The 25,523-nt window shown below is 38.3% G+C and overlaps 1 protein-coding gene and 1 long non-coding RNA gene across 2 annotated transcripts; both read right to left on the bottom strand.

Annotated features, from left to right (window-relative positions):
* Positions 1 to 510: 510 nt before the first annotated feature.
* On the bottom strand, positions 511 to 3,261 carry LOC147840273 (uncharacterized). Its single transcript, XR_015511366.1, has 4 exons — positions 3,207 to 3,261; positions 1,867 to 1,968; positions 1,632 to 1,739; positions 511 to 1,458 (listed from the first exon to the last, which is right to left on the bottom strand). It is a non-coding gene; the product is annotated as an uncharacterized LOC147840273 (long non-coding RNA).
* A 3,387-nt stretch (positions 3,262 to 6,648) lies between these two features.
* icn2 (ictacalcin 2) lies at positions 6,649 to 10,683 on the bottom strand. Its single transcript, NM_001082957.2, has 3 exons — positions 10,601 to 10,683; positions 7,071 to 7,201; positions 6,649 to 6,873 (listed from the first exon to the last, which is right to left on the bottom strand). The coding sequence occupies exons 1-3, from the start codon at positions 10,617 to 10,619 to the stop codon at positions 6,730 to 6,732; spliced, it is 294 nt and encodes a 97-aa protein (NP_001076426.1). The 5' UTR covers positions 10,620 to 10,683; the 3' UTR covers positions 6,649 to 6,729.
* Between the last annotated feature and the right edge of the window lie 14,840 nt (positions 10,684 to 25,523).

Genomic DNA, 25,523 nt, shown 5'->3' with positions numbered 1-25,523 from the left:
TGCCTTTATATTGTTACAACAAAAAGAAAACCTCTGCAACTTTCTCAAACAAAAAATCTACAGAAGGCTTTCACAGCCCAGATAGCAAAATACACTCGGGCCAGTTCCGGCTAGATTGTCGCCTGCCGGAGACTTACCCCTCGGCCCAACTTCGGCTGCCGGACTCGGGCCGGATGCCTGTGGACTCACTGCCCGATTCCGGCCCGAATCAAGCGGGCCAGATGCGGCGGCCGTAAGCGAGCCGACGCTGCGCATCCGCGCCGGAATCGGCGCGAGGGTAATGAGCGCTGCGGCCCGGAGCTGGCGCGACTCCGTATTTATACACCTTATAAAACCTTTGGTATTACGTTGGTACTTGATATATGGTATTACAACCATTTGAATTTATATAACAGCAAACACAGGCTATAATGTAAACACAAAGTGTAAGCACTGCGTTTAACCTTTGAATAAAGTGCAAACTGCATACATATTCTGTAACGAAAATAATCAGACAAATGACAAAATAAATAAATGTTAAACGTTTATTGATAGCAAGAAAACAAATAGTACTAAAATTTTATAAATAATTTTGTAGTGCACAAGAATATCAATATAAAAACAACAATAAAACAACACAAAGACACACAGAAAGATTTAAACAAAAAATCTAAAAATTACACACAAACACAGATGTTTTTAAAACAACCCTGTTTTCCCAATAGACTTGAATTAAAAATTTGTAAAAAACAGCTAAATTTTATATAAACCTAAATATAGAAACCAATTTAAGATATAGCAAGAAACAACTTAAAAATACCAATGACAATCCGTAAAATATCCAAGTCAAACTTGTAAAAAGTACTGCAGAATTCTGAAGAAACATCGTGAAACATTTTTTTAATAAAACATTAAAATAATAATAAACAAACAAGTCAAACTTATTTTTAAATAAACTTGGACAAAATCAATTGCACAAACAGCAAGACATGAGTGAGATGATTATACATTTCATATATATACACGTCTTGTGCAATTTTATATTTATAATTTTATTTGTATTACGTTTATTAAAAATGTATCAAGATGTTTCTTCAGAATTTGGCGCACACACATACATACATACATACATACATACATACCATACATATATACACACACACACACATATATATATATATATACACATATACATATATATATATATATATATATATATATATATATATATATATATATATATATATATATATATATAATGCAAATGAAAGAAACAAATTGTTCAAGTATCAGGGAACATCTTAATACACTTAAAATGTTGTTTAAAAAATAAAACAAAATAGTGATGTAGACATTTGACACATTAGCTTTCTCTTCTTTCTTCCTCCATCCCTGTCAGGGGCAAGTTGTAGCTACCTTGTAATGCATTTTTCCACTTCCTTATCAGTGGCGTGGTATGGACATTTGTCCTCACTCCATCTGTGATTAAAAGATAAACAGATAATTAGTAGTGAGCAAGTACTAATGTAAAAAAAAGAAAAAAATAGGAAAAAAGTAGGCTACCTACGAAGCAAAAAAAAAAAAAAAAAAAAAACAATAAAAAAAACAAATAAACTTAAAACACTTTGAAATTAGCAAGAGCTTGAACTTACCAGTTTCTTCATTTGTTCAGGCTGCTCCTTTAGTTGATTTTCAAGCTTTTCCAACTCAAATTGGCCAAAGGAAGGTCAAATGTGTTTACATCTGGAATTTCATCACGTCTGTTTAATCAGATACATTTACAAAACAAAACATCACTTTAGTATAGTGCCAGGGCAAAACTCACAGGTTGTAATAGATCAATGACATAATGTTGACAGTATGTGTTTAAAATAATTGCAAACAAACCTGTTCTGTCTTTAGATGTATGACAGTCATCGTCCTCATCTGTCTACCAGTCAGAAATCACAGTTGCGTGTGGATGTTTGAGTCGAGCTTCCTCATATGCATCTATAATAAAACATCACATTGTTGTTAACCTCCCGTAAAGAAAAGTTCAAATCCTGAAATACTATCAAAGTTAATTAATGCATATAATACCTATAGTGTAAGTAATCAGTACACAGAAGGTTGCACAAGATTTATTCGGAGATTCATGCAGAGTGACAGCCTTATGAATCTGAGACATAGATTTGTAAGATGGTCAAGCACATGCATTATTCTGTACCCATGAAGATTAACCTACCATTGTGAAAAATGTTTGATGATGATAGCCAATAACAATAAACCATTTCAGCTGTTTGTGAAGCAATTAGTAATGTAATGTCTGAAAAGCTCAATCTATGTTGAAAATATATCAGCAGTTTACAGCTTATAATGGACTTTTAGCACACAACTATAACATGCCTATTCACATGTTCATAAGAGTGTGCCATTGACTTCTTTGGTCGTGATGTGCTGCAAAATGATCTCACTAACCTTTGTTAAACAAGAACAACAAGACTTAACCAACAAATATTGTTACTCATTCATTTAAATCAGAATTTATCACTGTCAATAACATAAAAAACATCAAAATCTGCTTTAAGACGTTCAGTTTTACATTAACTGACCATTACAGCTTGAACAAAAGATATAATTGATTCACATAGGCTAACACATATGAATTAAAGTGCATAGTAATATATTTCTCTTGGATAATTTAAAGAGAATAGTAAACAGTCGAGTTTTGATCATTTTCGTGACTAACTGCATAAACAAGATAAACAATAATATTTTATTAATCCAAAACGATTAGTTTTTATTTACACAATCACAGAATTAATACTGTTGGATAAGTATACGCCTGTAAAATGATTTTTTTCAACATCCACGGTACTTAATAATGTTAAATCAGGAAAAAAAACACGTTTTGCCAAGTTAGTTAATGGATTCGTCTACAGAAACTTTCTTTAACGCAAAGTTAGCATACACACAAATTCGTTTCATGTTTCTTTAAAATAATTAAAATAGTTTTGAGTTACTACACACGTTACAATCTAACATTGTGTAAAAGGAAAAGGAACTTTCAGACGTGTTTGTAACTGTTAGCGTTAGCATACATTAGCTCCAGTCGTGTTTCTTAAAGCAAGTTACATTTCGTATCAAACTGTTTTAAATTACTAAACACTGTTACAACCAAACACCGTGGAAATGTTTTAAGCTCTAAATTCGCTAATTATACAGAACACAAGCAGTAAAAAGCTTACCTTTCTGACCGGAATCCAAATGAAATTTTTGAAAAACCAAACTTTTTCTTCTTGTGATCTTCGTGCCATGGTGGTTGACAACCAGCTTTTTGGAGCATTACCGCCACCGTCTGGATTGGAGTTTGGATCAGGAATTTAGTAACGCATGTGTTTATTATGAAACCAACTTCTGCTTAAAAAAAAACAGTCAGCACAGGAGCGTGCTATCTCAAAAATACGCGAATTTTACAGTTTTTCTCTAGATGACATGTATAATCTATTTATAAATAATATTGTTTTGTTTGCGTCTAAACATTGCGACCATCCACACTAAATATTCTTTTTTTTTTTTTTGCTATCGTACCATGAATATTTTCTCAAATTATCATTAAACGTGGAGCTAACAGATTACTAGATAAAATAAGAACTTAATCGGTTGCCATCAGCCGAGTCCTTGCAAGAAGCGGCCAGGATATGGTTGACCGGAATCGGGCCAGTGCTTTACAGCCGCATCACAACCGCATGTGCGCGAGCGAGCTGCGGGCCGCACTCGGCCCGGATAACACTCGCCGATGCCGAGTCGGAGCCGGAGGCGCCGGGGGGCAGCCGAGCTCGGGCCGATTACTGCCTGCTATCTGGGAGAATTTTCTTATTTAGATCCAACAAATGTAAACCAAACCAACAGTAATAAACAAATAAGAAGTGGGGAAAAAATGAATTGGCAACCTGAACACAAATCGGCATGCAAAAGTGATGGAAACTACTCTAAGATTTTGAATGATGCCTATGTAATCAACAAAATAATAATAATTTTTTAATGGATCAATATGTTTTTGTGAATCAGAGTTTATTTTTAAAAAAAGACTGTTGTCTTTTCAAGAACTGCTACTCTTTCAGATTCTCTTAAAGTTACAAAAAACGGCAATGTGAGGATGTTGTTTGAAAACATTCCCAGATTGTTCTTATTTTGGTTATTTAAAAAAATAAAAATAATCAAATGGTGGATTCTATCTGAAACGTACAACATGTCTCTGAAATAAAAAGATAAATACAGTAAATAAAAAGTATTTCATTCTAACAATTTCTAAAATGTACTGATGGTTGATTTCTGTGAGTTGCTCTGTAAAGGAAAATGTCATTCATTTGGTTCTCAGATTTTTTTTCTTCTTCATTAAAAACACATTACAAATGTACAAACCCTGTTATTGTTTTTGTCCTCAGCCCAATTGAGCCTACAGCTTAAATGGTTTTGTTTTAATAACAGTTTTTGTATCATTCACATCAATTTATTAGAAACATAAAATGAACTATAAAATCTACAAATATATATATATATATATATATATATATATATATATATATATATATATATATATATATATATATATATATACTACAAATACTTTTACAATTGTCCCCATGTTTCTGTCAGTCCTGTCATATTTGTATTAAATTTAACATAAAATGCGTGCAATACACCTTTAAGACTATGACTCGGAAATGACATCATTTGATTGTGGAGAAGCTGACAGTGATCAAGTATGCATTCTATCATTGAATTGTATGATTTCATGTTTGTTTTTTATGATTTCTCGAGGAAGACAAGCTTAAAGGTCAGGCCCTGTCACATTTTAATAAGTGAAAATGTAAGTTTCTGGCAGAATGTCCCAAATGAAAACCAAATGGCCATATTAAGATTGTTTGGGAAACATTATATGCTTGAATGCAACATTGCAGTTATACTCTCAGTAAGTCAAGAAATTACTAAAAGGAACTAATATTAATCTATGTGGGAATGGTTTGCATGCAGGTATTTGTTGTATATGTTAATTTGTATATTTTTATATTTGTATAAACTTATTTGTATATGTTTTTAGATTCTTTTAATCAGAAGCAATTTCTTCGACATGTTGAGTAATTAGTACTATGTTGCCGTCACTGTGTAATATTTTATTAGATTTTTTTTGTCTCATAAATAATGTACTGATTTTACTCTATTAGCAAAAACTAGTTTGGGGGGCTGCTATTTAATATACTAACCTTTTTATAGTTTATTTATCAGTATTAATAAAATTCTTTAAATTGATATAGGAATTTGATCATATCTTAATACCCATATAAAAATCCAAATGGTCCAATGGTCAAATCAGTTGAGAACCAGTAGATTAAATGGTGTATAATGTAAATGAGGACCAAAATGTACACCTAATTATTGTGTCTTTGGGAGGTGATCTTCACTGACTGGTGGCTTCTCCTCTGCCTTATAGAATTTGAATTCTTGTTTTCATTTTCACCCAATGAACAGCTGACCTGTCATTAGTTGTTTGTTTATAGGTGTTTGTAAGGCTTATGAAATATATTAAGTGTTTAAAGCTGTTTTAAAAATGTATTGCAAAATCTTCTATAATGACTGAGAGAAACATGGAAAATGTTACCCTCCTTACAAAGTTTAACTAGTTTTTAGGCAACTGTGCAAACTAAGAATGTTTTTTAAAACTGAGTTGGGATTCTGTTTAGTTTAAACAAGTGCACAAATACATTGAGTGACATGTATATCAAATGGATAAAACATATGAATGTTCTAAATTGATTAAATTCATTCACTGTTACATATTTCAATGAGATAAAGTTTAGTCTTTATGACTAAAGTATCAGTTTAACAATAAAGGCGACCACAAGATGGAGACATTTACTTGGATTGTCAGAATACCTAAGATTGCGAGCATGTCTGGGACTGTGTCTCCGTGTGCATATGCAAGTCTGCGTCCAGATACTATTGTTTTATCATGTTGATTAAAAATACATTTTTTGTCCGATATTCAGACAAAAATTTATGAATATTTCTTATATAAACACAAAAGTGTTTCTATAGCATTTTTATCATGACAATAACATAAGACAAGCTTCTTCAAGAGTTGATTGTGTAAAGAATTAACAGTTGGAATAATGCACTTATTAACATTAGGCAGAATAAATAGCAAAAATCAGTCCAAGGCACTTGAAAGATGTGGAAAAAATATATTAAAAAGGCATTAGGCATGAGTCTTAGCTTAACACTTAAGCTGCATTTGAAATGCTGGTTAAAATACATCAAATACAGGTGTGTGTGTGTGTGTGTGTGAGAGAGAGAGAGAGCATTGAGTGGGGGTTTCTAATTTAAATTTCTAATGTCATTTTTTTCTATCTTGATATTGTGTCAATGTTATAGTGTGTTACAGTATGTGATCTGTATTGTATTCTGCTGCACATGGGCTGAGCTTTAGGAAAGCTGAATGTTTCATATGTCTGACTTCTCATAACGGCTCATATAACGAATATTTATTTCTCTTGCTAACAGCTGTGAGGCTGCTTAAGGCTTGGTGTGATATATATATATATATATATATATATATATATATATATATATATATATATATATATATATATATATATATATATATATATATTAATCAGTGCACATTAAATTTTAATTCACAATTTATTATGTGTACCTTTATTCTTTTTTCAGTACAATAATATTACAGACACAACCATAAGAACACACTTATTTTCCTTTTTGGAAAAACTCATTGCAAAGCATTGTGATACAGGCGATCAATGTGATGTACTCCTGAAAGTCCACCGAGCCATCAGCATTTGCATCCAGATCCTTGAATATGTTGTCCAAAGATGCCTTGTCTGTAGTTTTCTTTATCAAACACAACACAAAAAAAGTGTAGTTAGTACAATGATGTGCTAAAATATTAGTTTTAGTTCACAGTTTATTTATTATCAGATTTAGTTAATAAAAGAACATTAAATTAAGAATTTTAAATAAAATGTCAATGGCATAAAAAATTTTTTTCAGCTGGTCAGTCTATGACAAAAAATTGTGCAGTCTCTCACCCCAAAGACATCGCTCATCTCTGCAGTGAGCAGCTCCTTAAGCTCACCCTTAGAAAGGGTCAACTTGTCACCCTCCTTTCCTGAGTATTTGTGGAAGGTTGCAATGAGCATAGCCATTGCTTTCTGGGTATCTGCAAAATGAGTGTGAAACTAATTGAGTATGTTATAATGAATAATAATCAAACAATTTGGTCACATTTTAAAGAGGACCTATATGCAAAAATCTTAATGACAGTTGTGTGGCAACAGTGTGTGAATAGCCAGCCTTTAATAATATATATATATATATTTGACCTATGTCCTGCTATGTCATCATAAATAGTTAAAATATCCCATCGAAAAAGGTTGTAAGACCAAGCAGAACCCTCTGTTGGCTGTGGCTTCAGTGTGACTTCGGCTAATCAGTTGTGACCAATGCTAATATCCAGCTGTGTAAGAAAACATACAATCTATAGAGAAAAACAGTTTACTTCTATTCTAAATCTTGGACTTTACTCTTTACTCTTAAAAAATAAAAATGATCAATAAAAAGGGGTGAAGCACCAAAAGTGGCCTATTTTAAAATTAATTTGAACACTAATTTGGCTATTGTTGTTACCCATTATTTATGTATGTAATATGTATGTATTATGTAGGGCTTGACATTAACTTTTTTGATCACCAGCCACTGTTGCTAGTAGATTTCCAACATTACTAGCCACTCACCATTTTCACTAGCCACACTTTTCTTGTTGGGAAAATATATTTTATATGCATAAATTTTACTTTGACATGCTAAAATGACTTTGATTTGTTGTGTTATGTGTTATGTGTCCACATGCCGCCTCTTTCATTTAACTTCTTGAGAATATTGTATGTATTAGCTTGCTCAGTGTGCATGAGCAAATAGGTTGTCGCAATGCAATCAGTTTATATTTCACAACTTTTCAAGGCTCTAAATTAAGAATTTACCAAACTTATCTCTGACCACACCAAATAAGTATTTCTTAGCCACTATTTTTAATGTGTCAAAACAAAAAAAATATAGCTTTGTAGGTGCACTTTTTAATTCAACTAAACTTTTCTTTAAAAAACATATATATCTATTAAAAAATATATCTATTGTCCTATTTCTAAAATACGCACAGTAGTCTGTCCTGGCTATAAGTCCCAGATCACCAGTGAACTACACATAAACAGGGAGTAATCTCCAATTAAAGCAATGTAATTGTAAAATATACATATATATTTTTCAAGACACTTCTATACAGCTTAAACTGACATTTAAAGGGTTAACTAAGTTAATAAGGTGAACTAGGCAGGTTAGGGTAATTAGGCAAGTTATTGTATAACGATGGTTTGTTCTGTAGATTATCAGAAAAAAAAAATTAGCTTAAGGTGGCTAATAATTTTGTCCCAAAAATATATTTTTTTAAATTAATAACTGCTTTTATTCTAGCTGAAATAAATCAAATAAGACTTTCTCCAGAAGAAAAAATATTATCAGACATACTGTGAAAATTTCCTTGCTCTGTATTTGTTTTTATCTTATCTTGTTTTATTTATGTGTTTTTAGCTGAGACTTCACATGTGTATTGTAGGGACAGCGAACACTTAATTTACATCTTGTGTTGGGGCATAACAGGTGCCTGAGGACTTTTAGCTCATTAAACTACAGTGCTCAGCATAACTGAGTACAACCCAATTTGAAAATTATTATTTTTATCCATTTCTCAGTGAATATAGGCAACGTATTTTGGTGCATTTAAACGAAACATATTTATTAAACAGATATATTTATCAAAATAATATTTTAGTCACCAAACATATCTAGAAATTGAAAGAAAATACAATTAATTTTAAGCAAAATATTGCAACAACCTACAAATTTTCTCTTGATTTTTCCTCTTTTTAAAATTTGTATTTACAATTTTTCTATAACATAAATTTGGGTGTATTAGTTTTTGGACTGTTATCATAAGTTATTTTGTTAGATGAGCTCCAGATTTGGCTTCAGTACTGACTAATCTAATGTATATGCACAAATATAATATTGTATAGCTTCCTATTAAAAATATAATTTTAAAAGATAGATCTGTTAGCGGTGTCCTTATATAGGCTGAGCACTGTGCTAATTTGCTGATTATTAATAGTTTGTATGGTAGCAGTTTTAGGTATTGGGCATGATGTAAAATAACATCATACTTAAGTAAGTGCTAATAAACTGTTAATATTTTAATAATAGGCAGGTAATAAGCCAGTGGTATGAATTGTTACAAAAACTAAAGTGATACCGTCGATTCTTATTGTTTACAATATACTAAATTAAAAATAGTGGAAATGTCAAAGGTGCACATATATGGAATATCACACCGAGCAACTGCATAAAACATGGACAAAGTTACAGCAAGAGGCGAAATAAAGGAGAGAAGATGTGGACCTTAACTGACGGAAGAGTGGAAGTTTTCAGAAAAGGAGGGATGGCCAACACAACAAACAATTAGGACAGAAAGAGAGAGACCTACTCAGTTTTATCATCAGTCATTTACAGTATTTAAGTAAATGCATAAACATCTACATTAAATATATTTTTGGTTACTTTATTCTTTGACTGAGTATGAAACATATAAGCAGTGTTTACTTTCTATTTAACTACATTCTGATTGAGATTTGGCACAGCATGGCACTTTATTTCTGCTTTAGAAACATAAATGTCACCTAAAGTGCCACAAATTTACTATATTTCTGTCTTTCTACATTCTACTCTGATACATAAACCAAACCAGGCAACTGGGCTTTGTGAGTATATTATTAGAGATGGCAGGGCTGCAGACTATAACAAGGCTTAAACCAGCACATTCAGTGCAAGCGGTTACATTTTTCTGTATATCCATCATAGTCCATTAAAAATAACCTTTTGGACCTTTCTGGTGTTGAGGACTAGTGTATTTTTTAGCCTATTTTATACTAGTTAAAGGGATTGTTCACTTAAAATTGAAAATTCTGTCATCTTTTACTCACATTTCATGTTCTAAACCTGTTTGATTTTCTTCTATTGAGCACAGAAAAATATATTGTAAAAAACAAAAAAATAAACAACTGGTAAACAATGATTCCACAGTATTTGTTTTTTTGTATTATGGAATGATCAATGCTTACTGGATTTCAGCTCTCTTCATAATGTTGTCTTTTGTGTTCCAGAATAATGAAAGTAATAGAAGTTTGAAACCACTTCAGGGGAGTAAATAAATAGTGAGTGCATTGTCACTTTTGCGTGAAGTGTTTCTTTAAATGCCTACTGTTAAAATCAAACACTCCAAGATACTCCAGTACTCCAAGATTTTATTGAAGTGACATTCAAATTGGCAAAGTCATTTTCACAAATGACAAATTGGCCATAAAATCAGATTTGAAAAGTGAAAGCTGCAAGTGTGTAAGAAATTTAAACTCCTAAAATGCACTAGTAGTGCTGCAGCAGCATGATGTGTTCACTCATTTTAAACAAACAGGAAAACAGACCAATGATTAATATATATATATATATATCTTACCTGACATTTTGCCACTCATGTTTCTGGCTGTAAAAAAAAGACCAAGTAAGTAAAGAGTAAGAGAACAGGTTGAGTGAACAGATTGAGAGAGGTTGAGGGTTTTATTAAGTAAAACAGCCGCACCCACAAATTCCTCCACCCCAAACATTCTCAACTTTTAACAAACAAACAAACACACCTACATTTATTTCAACCATACAAACTCTTGGTTACGTCATTATTTCTTTTGCACAAAAAGAACTGGTGGTTGGCATCTCTTTCCTTATTAAAATAAAAAGTATTATTTTAAGTTGCATTTTTACTAGTTTTATTCATTCCATCATAATGTAGGTTTACTGTAATTTTTTTTCATTTCTATATAGGAAGCTGATATATGGCATGATATATGGCATATGCAAATTACAATTGGATTCCACATACTGTATATAATAATATATATCATAATAGTCAATAATGCGTGTGTGTGTGTGTGTGTGTGTGTGTGTGTGTGTGTGTGTGTGTGTGTGTGTGTGTGCGCTTGCGTGCGTGCGTGCTTGTGTGTGTGTGTGTCCGTGCGTGTGAATGAGAGAGTGTGCTTTTCCAGTGCTGGGTTGCATCTGCTGCATAATATCAGCCAACGCATAATTAGTGACAAGTCAAGAACTTAAATGCCCTTTTAAGTATATTTCTAAGATGTACTGTACTTGTAGTACATTTTAGAGTAGTATTAGACTGAAAATATACTTTCTTATTGTTTACTAATAGTACTGTGGAATAAGTGTATTTTTCATGAGAATTGTCCTTGTAAAGTCTCTTACTCAGCTGGTTAAACCAGCTCTAACCGCACACAAACAGACAAAAATTTAGACCTTAGCCTTTGGCCAAATCCATTGTGAACGCCTACACCAACCGTCAATGTGAGCTGGGTGTTTTTGAGAACTATTTTAGATAAATACCAATTTAAAGTTTACATGACACTGATTTGAACTAAAAACGGAATATTATGAGTTTTGGCAGTTCGTTTACATGACAACTAACAATGGAAACATTTTAAACATGAGTTTCAAAGGCTACAAAAAGCATGGGCATTTTTTTAAGCAGGATGTCTGCAGGTTGCAATCTCTTCAAGTGCATGGCTGGAGACCCCATGGTTTATAGGGATGAGTGAATAAAATAACTAATTCAAAAGATTGTGGAACAGTATATACAGTATGTGCACAGTCAGGTACAGTTTCTTTGCATTTACATCACCAACTACAATTTTAGTACGTTGTACATTCCATTATGCTGCAAAACAGATCTCTTAACTTGTCGATTAATATCTAGTTAGGCAGACTATTCCTTAAGACCAGATATTAACATATCTTATATGCAAATGTTTTATGATTTTTCACTTTGCTACAGCAGTTTTAACCTACCCTGCTTGTCCATATTAAAAGACAATAATACCAAAAGACCTGTGTCATGCATACCTGACATCTTTTGTATTTTTGAAATGGTTCTGTGAACAGATAACAATGTTGTAAAATTTGTCTCTGTTCACATCGATCCACAAAAACATTTAAAGCAGTGTGGTTTGCATGCCAGGCAAGTATGGGAATTGTCATTTTGAAGCACTACATGCCTGCACAAACATGCATTCATTTAGTTGTTTTGGTTGTGAAGTGTTTTCATATTACTGATTGAACACATAATACATAATGCAATGCAAAAGAATTTCACCACTTTTCATGCCTCAAAACAGTTTTTATGTAAATTAATGCCAAATGATTTTGCCAAACCTCAAACAAGTTTTTTTAATGGTTTCATATATGTTCTTATTAAGATACAGATGAAGCAGTAAATGTAGAAGAAAAAAAACAGGGCGAGAAAGTATGCCAAACCAACTGGGTGAGAGGAGAACTAGTATTTTAAGTGTAGTAGTGACAGAGTTAAAGACAGAGCTGGAAAATTACAGAGCTCCGGTAGGATGAAAGAGAAAAAAGAGGCAGAGAAGATGGCTAGCCTCATTTAACCTCTCACTTTATGCAATACATTCCAATAAGCTTTGCTGATGCACCTGTGACTTTTAAAATACACAATTCAACAATTAAAGGGCTATGAAACCCCCCTCTTTCAGTTCAAGTCTACCTCAAAATAAAAACAAATGCTTCATGGTGGGTGTGGCGCGCTACGAGCAGATGGAAGAGTGGGCATGGCCGGCAGAGCAAGGGAAAAAGAGGGGAGAAAACAACTGTTGTCAGTTGGCTCACAAAATAAGACACAAATCATGAGGAGACCCATGATTAAATAAGATTCATTTAAATTCACATAACCTCAATTTGTTATAATATCAGAATGTCATCCAGGTAGACATAAATGAACTAATCTATCATATCTCTCAACACGTCATTGACGAGTGCTTGAAACACTGCTGGGGCATTGGAAAGCCCAAAGGGGAAAACACAATATTCAAAATGTCCCCTGAGGGTTTTAGAAGCAGTTTTCCATTTTTCCCCCTGTCTTATACAAATGATAAGCTTTGCGGGGATCTAATTTTGTGAAGAAGGTAGCCCCTTGCAGACTCTCAAAGGTCAAAGTCATCAACGTCAAGAGGTATATATTCCTTACCGTAAAGGCTGATTTATACTTCTACATCAAGTGCACACGTGGATGCATAGCCCTCACCGTGGCTATTGCCGTCGCTGCACGCACCTCTCAAAAACTGTAGCTACACGTCACAACGACGCATAACGCAAGCTCTGTGATTGGTTGGCTTGGTAGCGCTGACGACTGTGGGTGACGATTGTTTACAAGTGTGGAATCCCGTGAAGGAGCTCCGGATGGAAAGTTTTGTTTTGTCATTACCTCATAACTGAAGTTGTTGCACGTCCGCTGGTTCCTGCCTCAAAATGAAATAGTTTGAACCACTTGTACATTAAGGAAGCATTCAGAAAAAACACAGCATTGCATGCGCTGTGGTTCACGCTGATCACTCGACACAGAAGTATAAACCAGGCTTAAAGGGCCGTGACACCCCCCACTTTTGGTTAAAGTCTACTTCTGAATTTTTCAAGAGATGCATGATTAATGGGCGTGGAGCTCTGCGAGCATCGGGCAGGAGTGGGCGTGGCCTGCAGGGGAGAAGGGGAGCGAATAACTGTTGTTGACAGTTAGCTCACAAACTGAGACACAAACCGTGAGGAGATGCATGAGTTTATAGTTCACAAAGTTAAAATGCAAAGAAATAAACAGTAATTTAATGCCCTGCAACATTTGTTATTCGTAATTTCATATACACATAACCACAATTTATATCATTATAAAGATAAGTGTGTTTATGTAAACACTATAACTAAATGAGGATTCTCCCTCGATCCCCGTGTCTAAATTATAGATCTTGAATGCAGACTCAGTGCAGCAGGTCTCCGGACGTGCCAATTTTAACCATTAGCCCTGCTGGTAACATACAGGATTTAGGCAAACACAGCAGCACGGCGATGTGTCTGAATGTGAACGAACTCCTGATAAAAGTCAACGTCCGCCATTCTTCAATTCTCGCACTGCTCTCCCGACAAAAAATGCTTGCAGCACACACACAGCTTTGCTGTATGATCGGCCCTGACAGGATCGCGGGGAAAAAACATGCAACAAACCCCGTGGATCATGGAAACAAACACATATGAGCCTTCATGAACGGCTACATGAATATTTAAGCAGCCGGCTCTTCTCATAGGATAAGAAAACTCCGCTATGAATAATAATGAGAAACCGACGCGTCATCATTGCACTTGTAGTTCTGCGCTACGTCGCCGATTTTGATCCCGCCCCAAAAATCATTTTAAACCTGGAAGCTGAAATTAGATGACAAAAGCTCAAAATTATCCAGTTTTCCCCACAATTAAAGCTGACAGGTGCTAACATTGTCTTAACCGATGCTCAACACACACACATCTGTTAATATAAAAAAAAAGTTCTCCAGGGTGTCCTGAACCTTTAATGCTATTCAGCCCTCAATAGTCAATACATGGTTGAAGAAAACCATATCTCCTTCACAAAAAAGAACCCGGCTATGGAAAACAAATGAATGCCAAAAATAATCGGAGATGCTTGCGCATGAGGAGAAATGAACAGCAAGAAGATTACAGGCCTACACGAGAGATAACTACAACTCAAGCGCGCATAGGGGATCTTAACGCGCATGCTTAACTGATCCACTGTGAGGAAATGGGTGCTTGTGAACTCTTCGTAAACCCTTGTGCGCACATATTAGGGTGAGCAGTATATCGGGTTCTGGGGATATATCGATATGATTCCCCAACGTGATGCGGTATTATCCAATATCGTTCATATCGATATGAGCCACACGTGCGCCTTCTGCGCGAAACAAATTACTCAAGGTAGCACGCAAGCTCCACAAATGTGTGCATGCGCAAATGAATGATTCACTCCACGAGTCATACAAAAGATTTGTTCAAAATGAATGAATCGTTCAAGAACAACCCATCACTGACGCAACATGGATGGAACCCCTATGTTAGAATTATATTTTGCTCACAATATATAAATATATTGTATACCGTCATTCCTCCTAAAAATACCAGAATATGATATTTTGCTCATACACCCAGCACTAGCGAATATCATCATCTGTGCGCATGATGTACGCTCTTACGAACGAGGTCATGCCTACAGCGCAATCGCTCGCGATCAGTTTTCTCCACTCATTCGCTGGCTCTTCTCTCTGCTCGCACAAAACTTTTTGGATTTTTGTCAGTCTTGGGGAGGTACTTGGTTTACTTGTTATCTCTAACGCTATTGGTTACTCCCAATAATGCACGTGATAAACGCACGTGATTAATTTGACAAGTGATTAATTTTAAATATTTAACGCTTAAAAAAACACGCGAATAACGCATTTGTTTTGTTTTTTTTCTGTTGTGGCCAATGTGTGTTCAGGGACAACGCGTGCATAGAGGTAACGTAGGTGGCCGCCTTGGGCAGCAGAATAGTGAGTGAATCCCCTGGTCCTCAGTTTCATCCGCTACATCCACCCCTTCCCTCACGGTCCTTAATTTCATCTGTTAACCGATCACTTTCGGGGTTGAGGGCGGCATGATTGTCGTTTGCCTAGAGCACCGGCTCAGCTTGCTCTGGCCCCGCATGTGTTGAACGTGCAAAGAAATTCGGATAAGACCAAGAATGTGCTTTTAGAAGTAAAGTTTCAGTATAAAACATTTAATGTAGCATCACCAGGCTATCCTGCGTTTCCTCCAGAGTTTCATGCAATTTTGGGTGTTTAATTTTTAATCTTTAGACTTTACTGCAATTCAGCAGTTCACTCTCTTTCAGCATATTTTCATTTAGGATGTTTTAATGGAATTTGATACCGCATGGCGAACGGAAAGAAAAACCTCTGCATTTCGGGACTTGCGTGATCCTTTAAGGTAATAAAAAAATCGCTGCTTACATGGTAAACTCTTAATCAGTATTATCTTAATCATAGAAGCGGAGTATTGGTGTTTATGTAAATGTACTCAGCAAAAGTGGCAGATGAAGTCGCAAGCTGTCAAAGACAGCCCTATTCTCTGCCTTCAAGCTGCTTCCATGAGCCCTCACATTTCATAATTTTGACGTGTTTCCCCCTACACACAACTTTTGTAAAGTGTCTGCTTCATGCTGCTGTGTCAGAATTCTTGCTTGTAAAATACAGCCATACTTTAGAATGATTAGTTTTAGCAAACTTGATGAATGCGATCATGCGTTGATGAATCTGAAGGGATCCCTCGGTCATCGTGTGAATGAAAGATAGAGGAAACGAGCAATAAGGGCCGCGATAGGACACAAAGACAGGAAAGGGAAAGAGAAAACTAGCTCTCACGACTACAAAAACCAGCATATGAACTGTGACAATCCACATGTTGCATCATCAAAATTAATGAAAGAGAATGTTATTATGACAGATCAGCAGCTTCAGCTCATAGCATTAAATACACACTGTCAACAAAAATAACATTCTACAATGTAACAAATAGTTTTTCCATCAGTAAATACAACAAATGATTAAAATTAAACTTAAATATTTATTTGTGTGTGTTAATTATGACCAGTGCCAAGTTCAATATGGAACAGGAACATGCCTCCTTAGTTCAAGGTAAAGGTGGTAAAGACCGCTCAAACAATAGTGCAACGTTTGGCTGCTTGGACTATACCACCTTGACATTAACCCAAAGAGGGAGAAGAGGTGAAACCACTGTTGCTTTGCAGACTCTTTTTACATTCTTTTTAAGCAGGAGGAAAATATTGTGAAATCAATATGCCTGAAATAATCCTGTTACACATGCATGTATAGCCTATTTTGTGTACTGCTGTCCATCCAATTTATTCTGGCTTATGTTATTCTGGCTTATGAAGCAGTTAGAAGAGCCAGCAAGCAAACGAAGAAAACTGATCGCGAGCGCACTGTAGGCATGATTAAGCACACAGATGATGATGTGTTCGAGCAAGGGTTTACGACGAGCTCACAAGTGCCCATTTCTTCGCGGTGGATCAGTTCAGCGTGCTTGTGAAGATCCTTGCGCGTAAACATCACTGTCATACTGCGCCCCTGCCGGTGAAGAAGAGGGACGAATGATCTTGGGCACTAGAGAATCAGAAATATATTTCTCCATGGCCTCCCTCCCTCCCTTTGCCTTCAGGTGGAGACATACCTAGCAATAAGACAATTGCATAGGGACAATGAGGAGGCAGAGAAGCAGCTTGAGACTTACTGAACACTTTCTTTAGGTCAAGGTACTCACTGGGCACGTTTGACAGGTTCACATGCTCCTTTGGAAACACAGAACAAGACACAGAAGTACGAGCAGACGAAAGACAAGATAAATGACACTCGCCCCAAATAATATAGAGTCTGTGAAGAACCAACCACATATGTCCACGAAAAACAGGCATACTAGAAGTGTCTGTTAGAAAAAAGATATTAGTTCGGAATGATTGCCGGATGTAATCAGTCTGATGGGAACTGTGGAGTGAGTAATAGAGGGGAGGGAAAGCCCACAAAAGGCGTGCACGGCAAAGGGTAAGAGTCAGAGGAATCACTGAAAGCTTTAACTTAAAAGCAAAACTAGTGTCAATAAAATTTCCCTCTGCCCCAGAATCTACCAGTATCTGACAATTCATTGTCTCATCTGTCCAACCCAAAATAACAGCAATTAAAGTGACAGCCACAGAGGATTCTTTGAGATTAATCCCACCCGTCAGTAACCTCATACCTACTGACGAGCAAGTCCTTTTAAAGGACATGATGCCACAATGTGTACCGCTCCTCCGCAATGAAAACAAAAACCTTGTGATGTTATCCGCCTATGACATCGGTTCCTCCTAGTTAGTCGGTTGTCAATCCGAACGGCCAAATCGATGAGACCATCCAAAGTCTTGGGAAGGTCTAACGCAAATACATCATCCTGATGTGCTCTGAGAGGCCATGTAAAACACATGTCACTGAGCCTCAGCGTTCCATCCACACTCAGCAGCCAAGGTACGGAACTCAAGGGCATAGTCTGCCACTGACGTAACTCGGCCAAAAGTCATGCCGCCTCTCTCCCCATGCTGCCTTTTTGCCCTGTCAAAGGCTTTCTTAAGCTTTTCCGTAACTACATTGAAGTGTGTACTACACACATTGCATTACATCGCTGTAATGCAATGTAGAAAGTAGGCTTGGTGATAAAAGGTCAGCATATCAGAGGTTTCCTGGGGTATTAGGTAGGTGAAGGAAAATAAAGCTCAGATGAAGGATGTGCCGGTGCCAGAAATCCAAGTTGGAGCAGGCGTGTCTCTTGATGCGAGGAACTTTCCTATGAGCTGATCGACTTGAGAGTTAAGAGCAGTTTCTTGTGTAACAAGAGCCTGAACAGCTTGATTAGTTGCAGTCATTATTTTCTCCTGATGCTCAGTCCGGGCATTACTGTGTGAATGAAATTCTGTGACTTGCGTGACATTTGCTGGGTCCATGTCATGGTCAGTTCATTCTGTCACGTTAAGATAATGAATGAAAGTCAAAAGGATCCAAATGTAAGTGAGAGTTTATTATAATGATAAAGAGTCCAACGAAAAAGCCAACAGTGTGCGATAGCAGCGTGGACAAAAGTCTTAGGCACTGAAATCAACAGGAACATCTAGGAGGCCAGCCCAAACCGATCCTGACAAAACACAGACACTTATATATAGGTGAGCTAAGTGCCATCAGCTGAAACCACTGATAGTCCCGCTGATCATGTCATGTAAACAAAACACATATGACAACAACAATCATGAATAGGCAGAGCGCATGCACCTGAGAACCATGGCAATCCCTGCTGGTAATTGAGAGGATTTTAAACATAGACAAACACTGCAGCACGGATATAGGCAATGTGTCTGAATGGTAACGAACTCAACTGATAAAAAAACAAAGTTTGCAATTCTCCAACTCTTTTTCAACTCTTCCAACAAGAATGCTTCTTGCAAACCAAAAGCTTTGCTGTATCGGCCCTTACAGCATTGCGAGGAAAAAACATGCAACAAACCCTATGGATCAGGGAAAAAAACACATAAGACCCCTTGTGAACAATTAAATACTGCATTCCGTTCGCGACCGTGGTCTCACAGTTTGTCAAGTCTGTCATTGGAAAGCACGTGCTCTTATGAATAATTAAGAAGCAGGGTCTTCTCATATAATGAGAAAGCTCAGCTAAGAATAATAATGAGAAACTGACACGTCATCACTGCCCAGGCAGATCTGCGCTACGTCACCGATTTTGATCCCACCCCAAAAATTATTTTAAACTCGGAACATGAAATTAACTGACAAAAGCTTAAAATTACCCAGTTTTCCCCACAAATAAAGCTAACATGGGCTAACGTTGTCTTAATTAATGCTCAACACACACAAATCAGTTTTTTTTTAAGTACTCAAGGCTTTCTTGAACCTTTAATTCAAAAGTAGTTTATCTACACTCTCACTTTCCATCAGCTTAGTCCATTGATTTATCAGGGGTCGCCACAGCGGGATGAACCACCAATTGCACTTTTATTTGAAAAAAGTCCTGGTATATAAAAAATGTGCAATAACACAAGCATGTAATGAATTTACACAGGCATATACTTAAAAAATACCAAGTACTGTTGAAGTTGTTTTAAAATTGAGTACATGAAAATACACTAAAAGCTATACATTATATAATAATTTTAGGCAAAATAAAATATACTAAGCAAAAAATTAATTAATTCAAAATATTACACTTCAAGTTGACTATTCATTAACACATTTTACTGGAGTAAGCTGTAGTTAGAGTATTTAAAGAGCTTTTATAACAATTTGAGAAACACATATTGGTGTGCACCTTGAGACAAATCAATGACACTGATATATTTTAAAATAAATCACTGCAAGTTATTTTTTTTATTAATGACAGTTCAAACATGCAGTTTAGTTTACTTACCCCAAGCCTTGTGTCTGACTGGAGGATTATTTAATCTTATGTGATTTTTTATTTTAGAATTTTTTTTTTTTAACTGGACACTTAGTAATAATAATAAAAAAGAGTTAAAACAAGCTAAACAAACTTAGCTACATATACTTTGAATGAGTAATTATGCATTTAGGCACATGTCAATGAACAAGTTTAGGCCAAATTTAATAAGACTTTTCTGTCAGTAATTTTAAGTATATTTCTAAGATTTGAGCAAATCCTAAAATATGGCCATATATGAACCCATATATAAAATTTATATAACTTAAGGGATATACATATATAAATATAATAAGGGAATGTTTCACTTATGTTTATTATTCATTCTTACTTTGCAATGGATAGCTTCAGCTACACTTCAACTGCCACTTTCAGCAAACCTCCTAACAGGTGCAGCACAATGACTTTTATGAAAATGTATGTGTCAAAATCAGTGGATCTGGACACTACACACCATTTTTTGCCTTGTATATGTTAGTTCCTGACAGAAGTCAAGACCAAAGACAAAACCATGAGGAACAATGACCCACTTCACCACATTGTTGACGAACTTCTTTGCCACCTTTGTTACTAGTCCCATAGACGACCACATGCTACTTTGACTTGGAGGTGGACTTCTTCCTCTGGGTGAGAATTGTCATTTAGATACTTGCAAATCTTGGCTAAAACCCTTACTTGACTTTACAATGCATGGCATCAGTAAATAAAGAAGGATTTAATCCTTGCCATAGGTGGTGATTTTTTGGTGAAGTTTTGAGAAAGTATGAATTTAAACATTACAACTGGTCTGCCTTTCAACCTGGTTATTTTAAATGTAGCAGTTGAAATTGACACTTTGTCATAATTACATAATTTTTGTTTTTATCTTTACGTCTGTGATAGCATACTTACACACACACTGGAGAGGTTCTCCTTCACAGACCACCTCGTTAGGGTCACATTGCTGCTGGCAGACAGGTTTAAGCATTATCCAGTAGCATTTCCAGAAGATGCACTTAGCAGGACTCATCCAGTGCTCGACGGAAGTAAGCTAAAGACAGAGCTTAGTCACATCTACTTCAAGGATCAGTTCAGAGCCTGTTGTGGTGCTTTACCTACTCCAGCTGTTTATGGAGAACAATATTGAAGAAGTCTTTTCATAGACTGTAACTCTCTTAAAGCTTATTGAAACTACGCCTATGACCACAGCAGAAGCTGAGAGGTGCTTTTCAACCTTGAAAAGAATCTAGTTTTTTCTGAGAAACAGCATGACCCAAGAGAGGCTGAATGCATTGGACATGCTGTCAATAGAGAAGAGACTGGTGACTGAGATGACTGACTTTAACCAAAAGGTCATTGAGAAATTTGCAAGCCAGAAAGAAAGGAGAGCAAAATGTATTTTCAAGTACTTCTTGCCAGTTATTAGGCAACATTTATGTGTGTGTGCGTGTGTGTGTGTGTGTGTGTGTGTGTTTATTCTTTATCTTGATTACTTCATTACTGATAATAAACCCAAACTGAACTAAAATTAACTGATTTGTGATGCATTTATTGTATGCTTTAGTCGTATTTTTGTTTTTTAATACATCATCTGAAAATGGCTTTTACACTCTTGCTTTACCAACAGTTAGATTTTTTTTTTCTGGTGTTTGCCCTAGAAATGCCCTTCATCCTAGGAATTAATCAGTGCACATTCAATTTTAATTCACAATTTATTATGTATACCTTTATTCCTTTTTCAGTACAATAATATTACAGACACAAACATGCTGTAAGGACACACTTTTTTTCCCTTTTAGAAAAACTAACTGCAAAGTATAGTAATACAGGCAACTAACGTGATGTACTTCTGAAAGTCCACAGTGCCATCAGCATTTGGATCCAGATCCTTAAATATCTTCTCCAAAGCTGCTTTGTCTGTAGTTCCCCTTCGGATGGGGAACTCCAATGCTATTAGTGGATTTAATTATAATCCACGAATGAGAGATTTCGTTTCAGAAAGCCAATTGTCTGAAAGAGTATACAACGGGCCAATGAAATGCCAATGAATTGGCAGCGTAAGCTTGCGCACGTGTGCCTTATTGCCAATTTTCTCTGCATATAAGCACAGGTGAAGCAAGCACACGCCATCCTTTTCGCTTCAGAGACTTCACAGCCTTCTGATTGAGTCGATGAGGGTTCCTCCTGCTTTCTACAGCATTTCGAGCGAACGAGAATTCTCCCAGTCCAGAGTGGGTACACGCGGCGGCAGACGGTCGAGCTGGGATTCTCCCTTGCCTGGCGTTCTTTGGGTCCGGTCCTCCAGAGTGGTGCGTAAAAGTTGCTTATTTTCTAAAAGAGCAACACAGTCGTGCAGCACGTCCTTATCAGGATGGCGCTCCGACTGTGCGTTTCTGGATGCGGTGGTTTCCTGTCTCTGGATGATGGGCACGATCACTGCTTTGCATGTTTGGGGGTCCAACATGTTAATGCGGTGCTTGCGGGCAGTCCATGTCGTCATTGAGATGTTATGACCGTTGCGCAATTAAGATCGCGGCTAGCTCTTGCAAAGGGGCGAACCACCCCAGCTGTTTCCTGCTCTGCAGCCAGCACTCGGGCAGATCTGAGGGTTTCAGCTCGAGATAATCCATCGCCCATGGGCTCGCGGACATCCCGCTCCTCCAAGCGCTCCATCCAAGCTTCGGGTGGGGGAAGCAATCCATCTAACCAGATGGTAGCCCTCACGCTCGCTGACACCGGAGACCAGACGTCCACCGCGGCATCAGAGGGTGGGCTTTCATTGTCCGACGATGATCCAGACCCGCTCGCCCCCTCCAGGCAGGTGAGTGAGTGCCGTCAAAACGGATCCTGAAACGGACATGTTAGCCATGCTTTCCCGGGCTGCTTCGGCCGTGGGGTTGGAGATAGTTCATCCCCCAGCTCTGCGGCCGGACCGACTAGATGGGTGCTACGTAGAGGACCAGAGGGCGAAGCCTTCAAAGCCTCTCGTCCCCTTCTTCCCGGAGGTGCACAGTAGCCTCACGCAGTCTTGGAGGGCACCTTTCTCTGCCCGTGCTGCATGTCTCTCCGCCCTCACCACTCTTGACGGTGGAGCGGCCAGGGGGTATAAAGAGATCCCGCCGGTTGAGTACGCCATTACGGTCAATCTTTGTCCGCATGGTGCCTCTTCTTGGCGGGGTCCGCCTCGTCTCCCGTCCAAAGCCTGTAGGTTATCTGCCTCCCTCGGAGATAGAGCTTACAAGGCTGAGGGTCAGGCTGCTTCCGCCTTGCACGTAATGGCCACCTACCAGCCCTACCAAGCACAGGCGCTGGCCGAGCTGCACGAGGGTGGGTCCAACCCAGGCTTGTTACACGAGCTCTGCACCACGACCGACTAGGCTCTTCGGACCACTAAGTCTGCCGCGTGTGCGTTGGGGAGGACGATGTCCACACTAGTGGTCCAGGAACGCCACCTCTGGCTTAACCTGGCTGATATGCGCGAAGTCAACAAAGTTTGCTTTCTTGACTCACGCATAACCCAGGCTCGCCTGTTCAGCAACACCGTTGGTGAATTCACCCAGGAATTCAAGGCGGTGAGAAAGCAGTCGGATGCGATGGGCAATGTCATCTCTCCTCCAGCTCTTCCGTGGGACCCTCGCGCTTTCCGGATCAACACACCCACTACTCCGCACTGCCCCACTGCTGGTGCGTCAGCGATTTTAGCGATGAGTCCATTGGCGAGAGCTCTGTCTGACTGGTTAGCGCGAGCCAGCCCCCCCGCATAGACTCGGCTATGCGATCCAGTTCACGAAACGGCCCTCCAAGTTCACGGGTGTGTATTTCACCAGGGTCAGCCCCCTGTCCGCCCCTGTCTTGCGAGAGGAGATTGCTGTCCTCCTGGCAAAGGATGCAATCGAGCCAGTCCCTCCAGCTGAGATGGAGATTGGGTTTTACAGCCCGTACTTCATCTTACCCAAAAAGCAGGCATCGCAGGCATCCGCATACTCAATTATCTCGACGACTGGCTGATTTTAGCCCACTCACAGGAGCAATTGATTATGCACAGAGACAAAGTGCTCCAGCACCTCCATCTGTTGGTGCTTCAGGTCAACCGAGAAAAGAGCAAACTCGCCCCCGTGCAGAGGATCTCTTTTCTCAGTTTGGAGCTGGACTCGGTCACCATGACAGCGCGCCTCTCCGGAGAGCGATGCTGAACTGTCTGAGAGAGCTCGACAGCAAAATAGTGGTCCCACTGAAATTATTTCAGAGGCTCCTGGGGCATATGGCATCCGCAGCCGCTGTCACGCCGCTTGGATTACTTCATATGAGACCACTCCAGCACTGGCTTCACGATCGAGTCCCTAGACGCGCATGCCATGCATGCAGTCTCTGTTACGCATGCAGTCTCTGTTACTGCGCTGTGTCGCCGCGCCCTCAGCCCTTGGAACGACCCCTCGTTTCTACAGGCCGGTGTGCCTCTAGGACAGGCGTCCAGTCATCGTGTTGTCTCAACAGATGCTTCCAACAGTCCTCCCCTGGCAAATCCCTTTGAGAGAGGACCTACTCTCTCAGGGACAGGGCACCATCTGGCACCCTCGCAAAGGTCTTTAGAACCTCCACGTGTGGTCCTTAGACGCGAGGAAGATTTAGGTAACCTACCAATTGCGGTGGTTAATACCATCACTCAGGCTAGAGCCCCCTCCACGAGGCGCGCCTACGACCTGAAGTGGAGTCTATTCACTGAATGGTGCGTCTCTCGCAGAGAAGACCCCCGAAATTGCCAGATCAATGTTGTGCTTTCTTTCCTTCAGGAGAAGCTGGAGAGCAGGCTGTCGCCCTCCACACTCAATGTTTACGTGGCTGCCATCTCCACTCATCATGATGCGGTAGCTGGCAGCACCATGGGAAAGCATAACCTCATCATCCGGTTCCTCAGAAGCACTAGGCGAATTAATCCACCCCGCCCTCCTCTCAAGCCCTCTTGGGATCTCGCCCTCGTTCTCACGAGCCTGCGTTCAGATCCCTTTGAGCCACTCGAATCAGTATCTTTAAGATTTCTGTCCCTGAAGACAGCTCTGCTGGTCGTGTTCCACTCGGAGCATCGCATCCTCTTGGACACGTGCACGCGGCGCCTCTCTAACAGACATCTGTAGAGCTGTGGGCTGTGCGACACCCAACTCATTTGCAAGGTTTTACAATCTGCAAGTGGAGCCGGTTTCCTCAAGGGTATTAGGTAACCCTTGGTGATTGAGGAAACAATTTGGTTAAGGTGTTGAAACACGCTTGCTGCGCCATTCTCCCTAACACGGAGATACGTGCGCCTTATTATCTGTCAGTAAAGTTACCCTTAGGTGAGCCCTGCAGATTCCTCAGAGGTCCCCAGCACTGACTCAGCGTAGGAGTCAAGGAAAAGCAAAACAGCAGTGAAGACCCTTTTCTGAATGTACAAGTGGCTCAAACTCGCTCATTTTGTAGCAGGAACCGGCGGACATGCAACA

Source organism: Danio rerio, chromosome 16 (genome assembly GCF_052040795.2).
Source record: "Danio rerio strain M-AB ecotype USA chromosome 16, GRCz13ab, whole genome shotgun sequence".
Classification (NCBI taxonomy): domain Eukaryota; kingdom Metazoa; phylum Chordata; class Actinopteri; order Cypriniformes; family Danionidae; genus Danio; species Danio rerio.
Note: the sequence above shows the minus strand (reverse complement) of the source record. Positions and strands in the feature narration are given on the sequence as shown.

What these genes read in the sequence shown, in the direction of transcription:
- icn2 (NM_001082957.2), bottom strand. An exon ending in AGATGAGCGATGTCTTTGGG is followed by an intron (nt 6,874 to 7,070) that starts GTGAGAGACTGC and finishes TGTTTGATAAAG; the next exon opens with AAAACTACAGACAAGGCATC.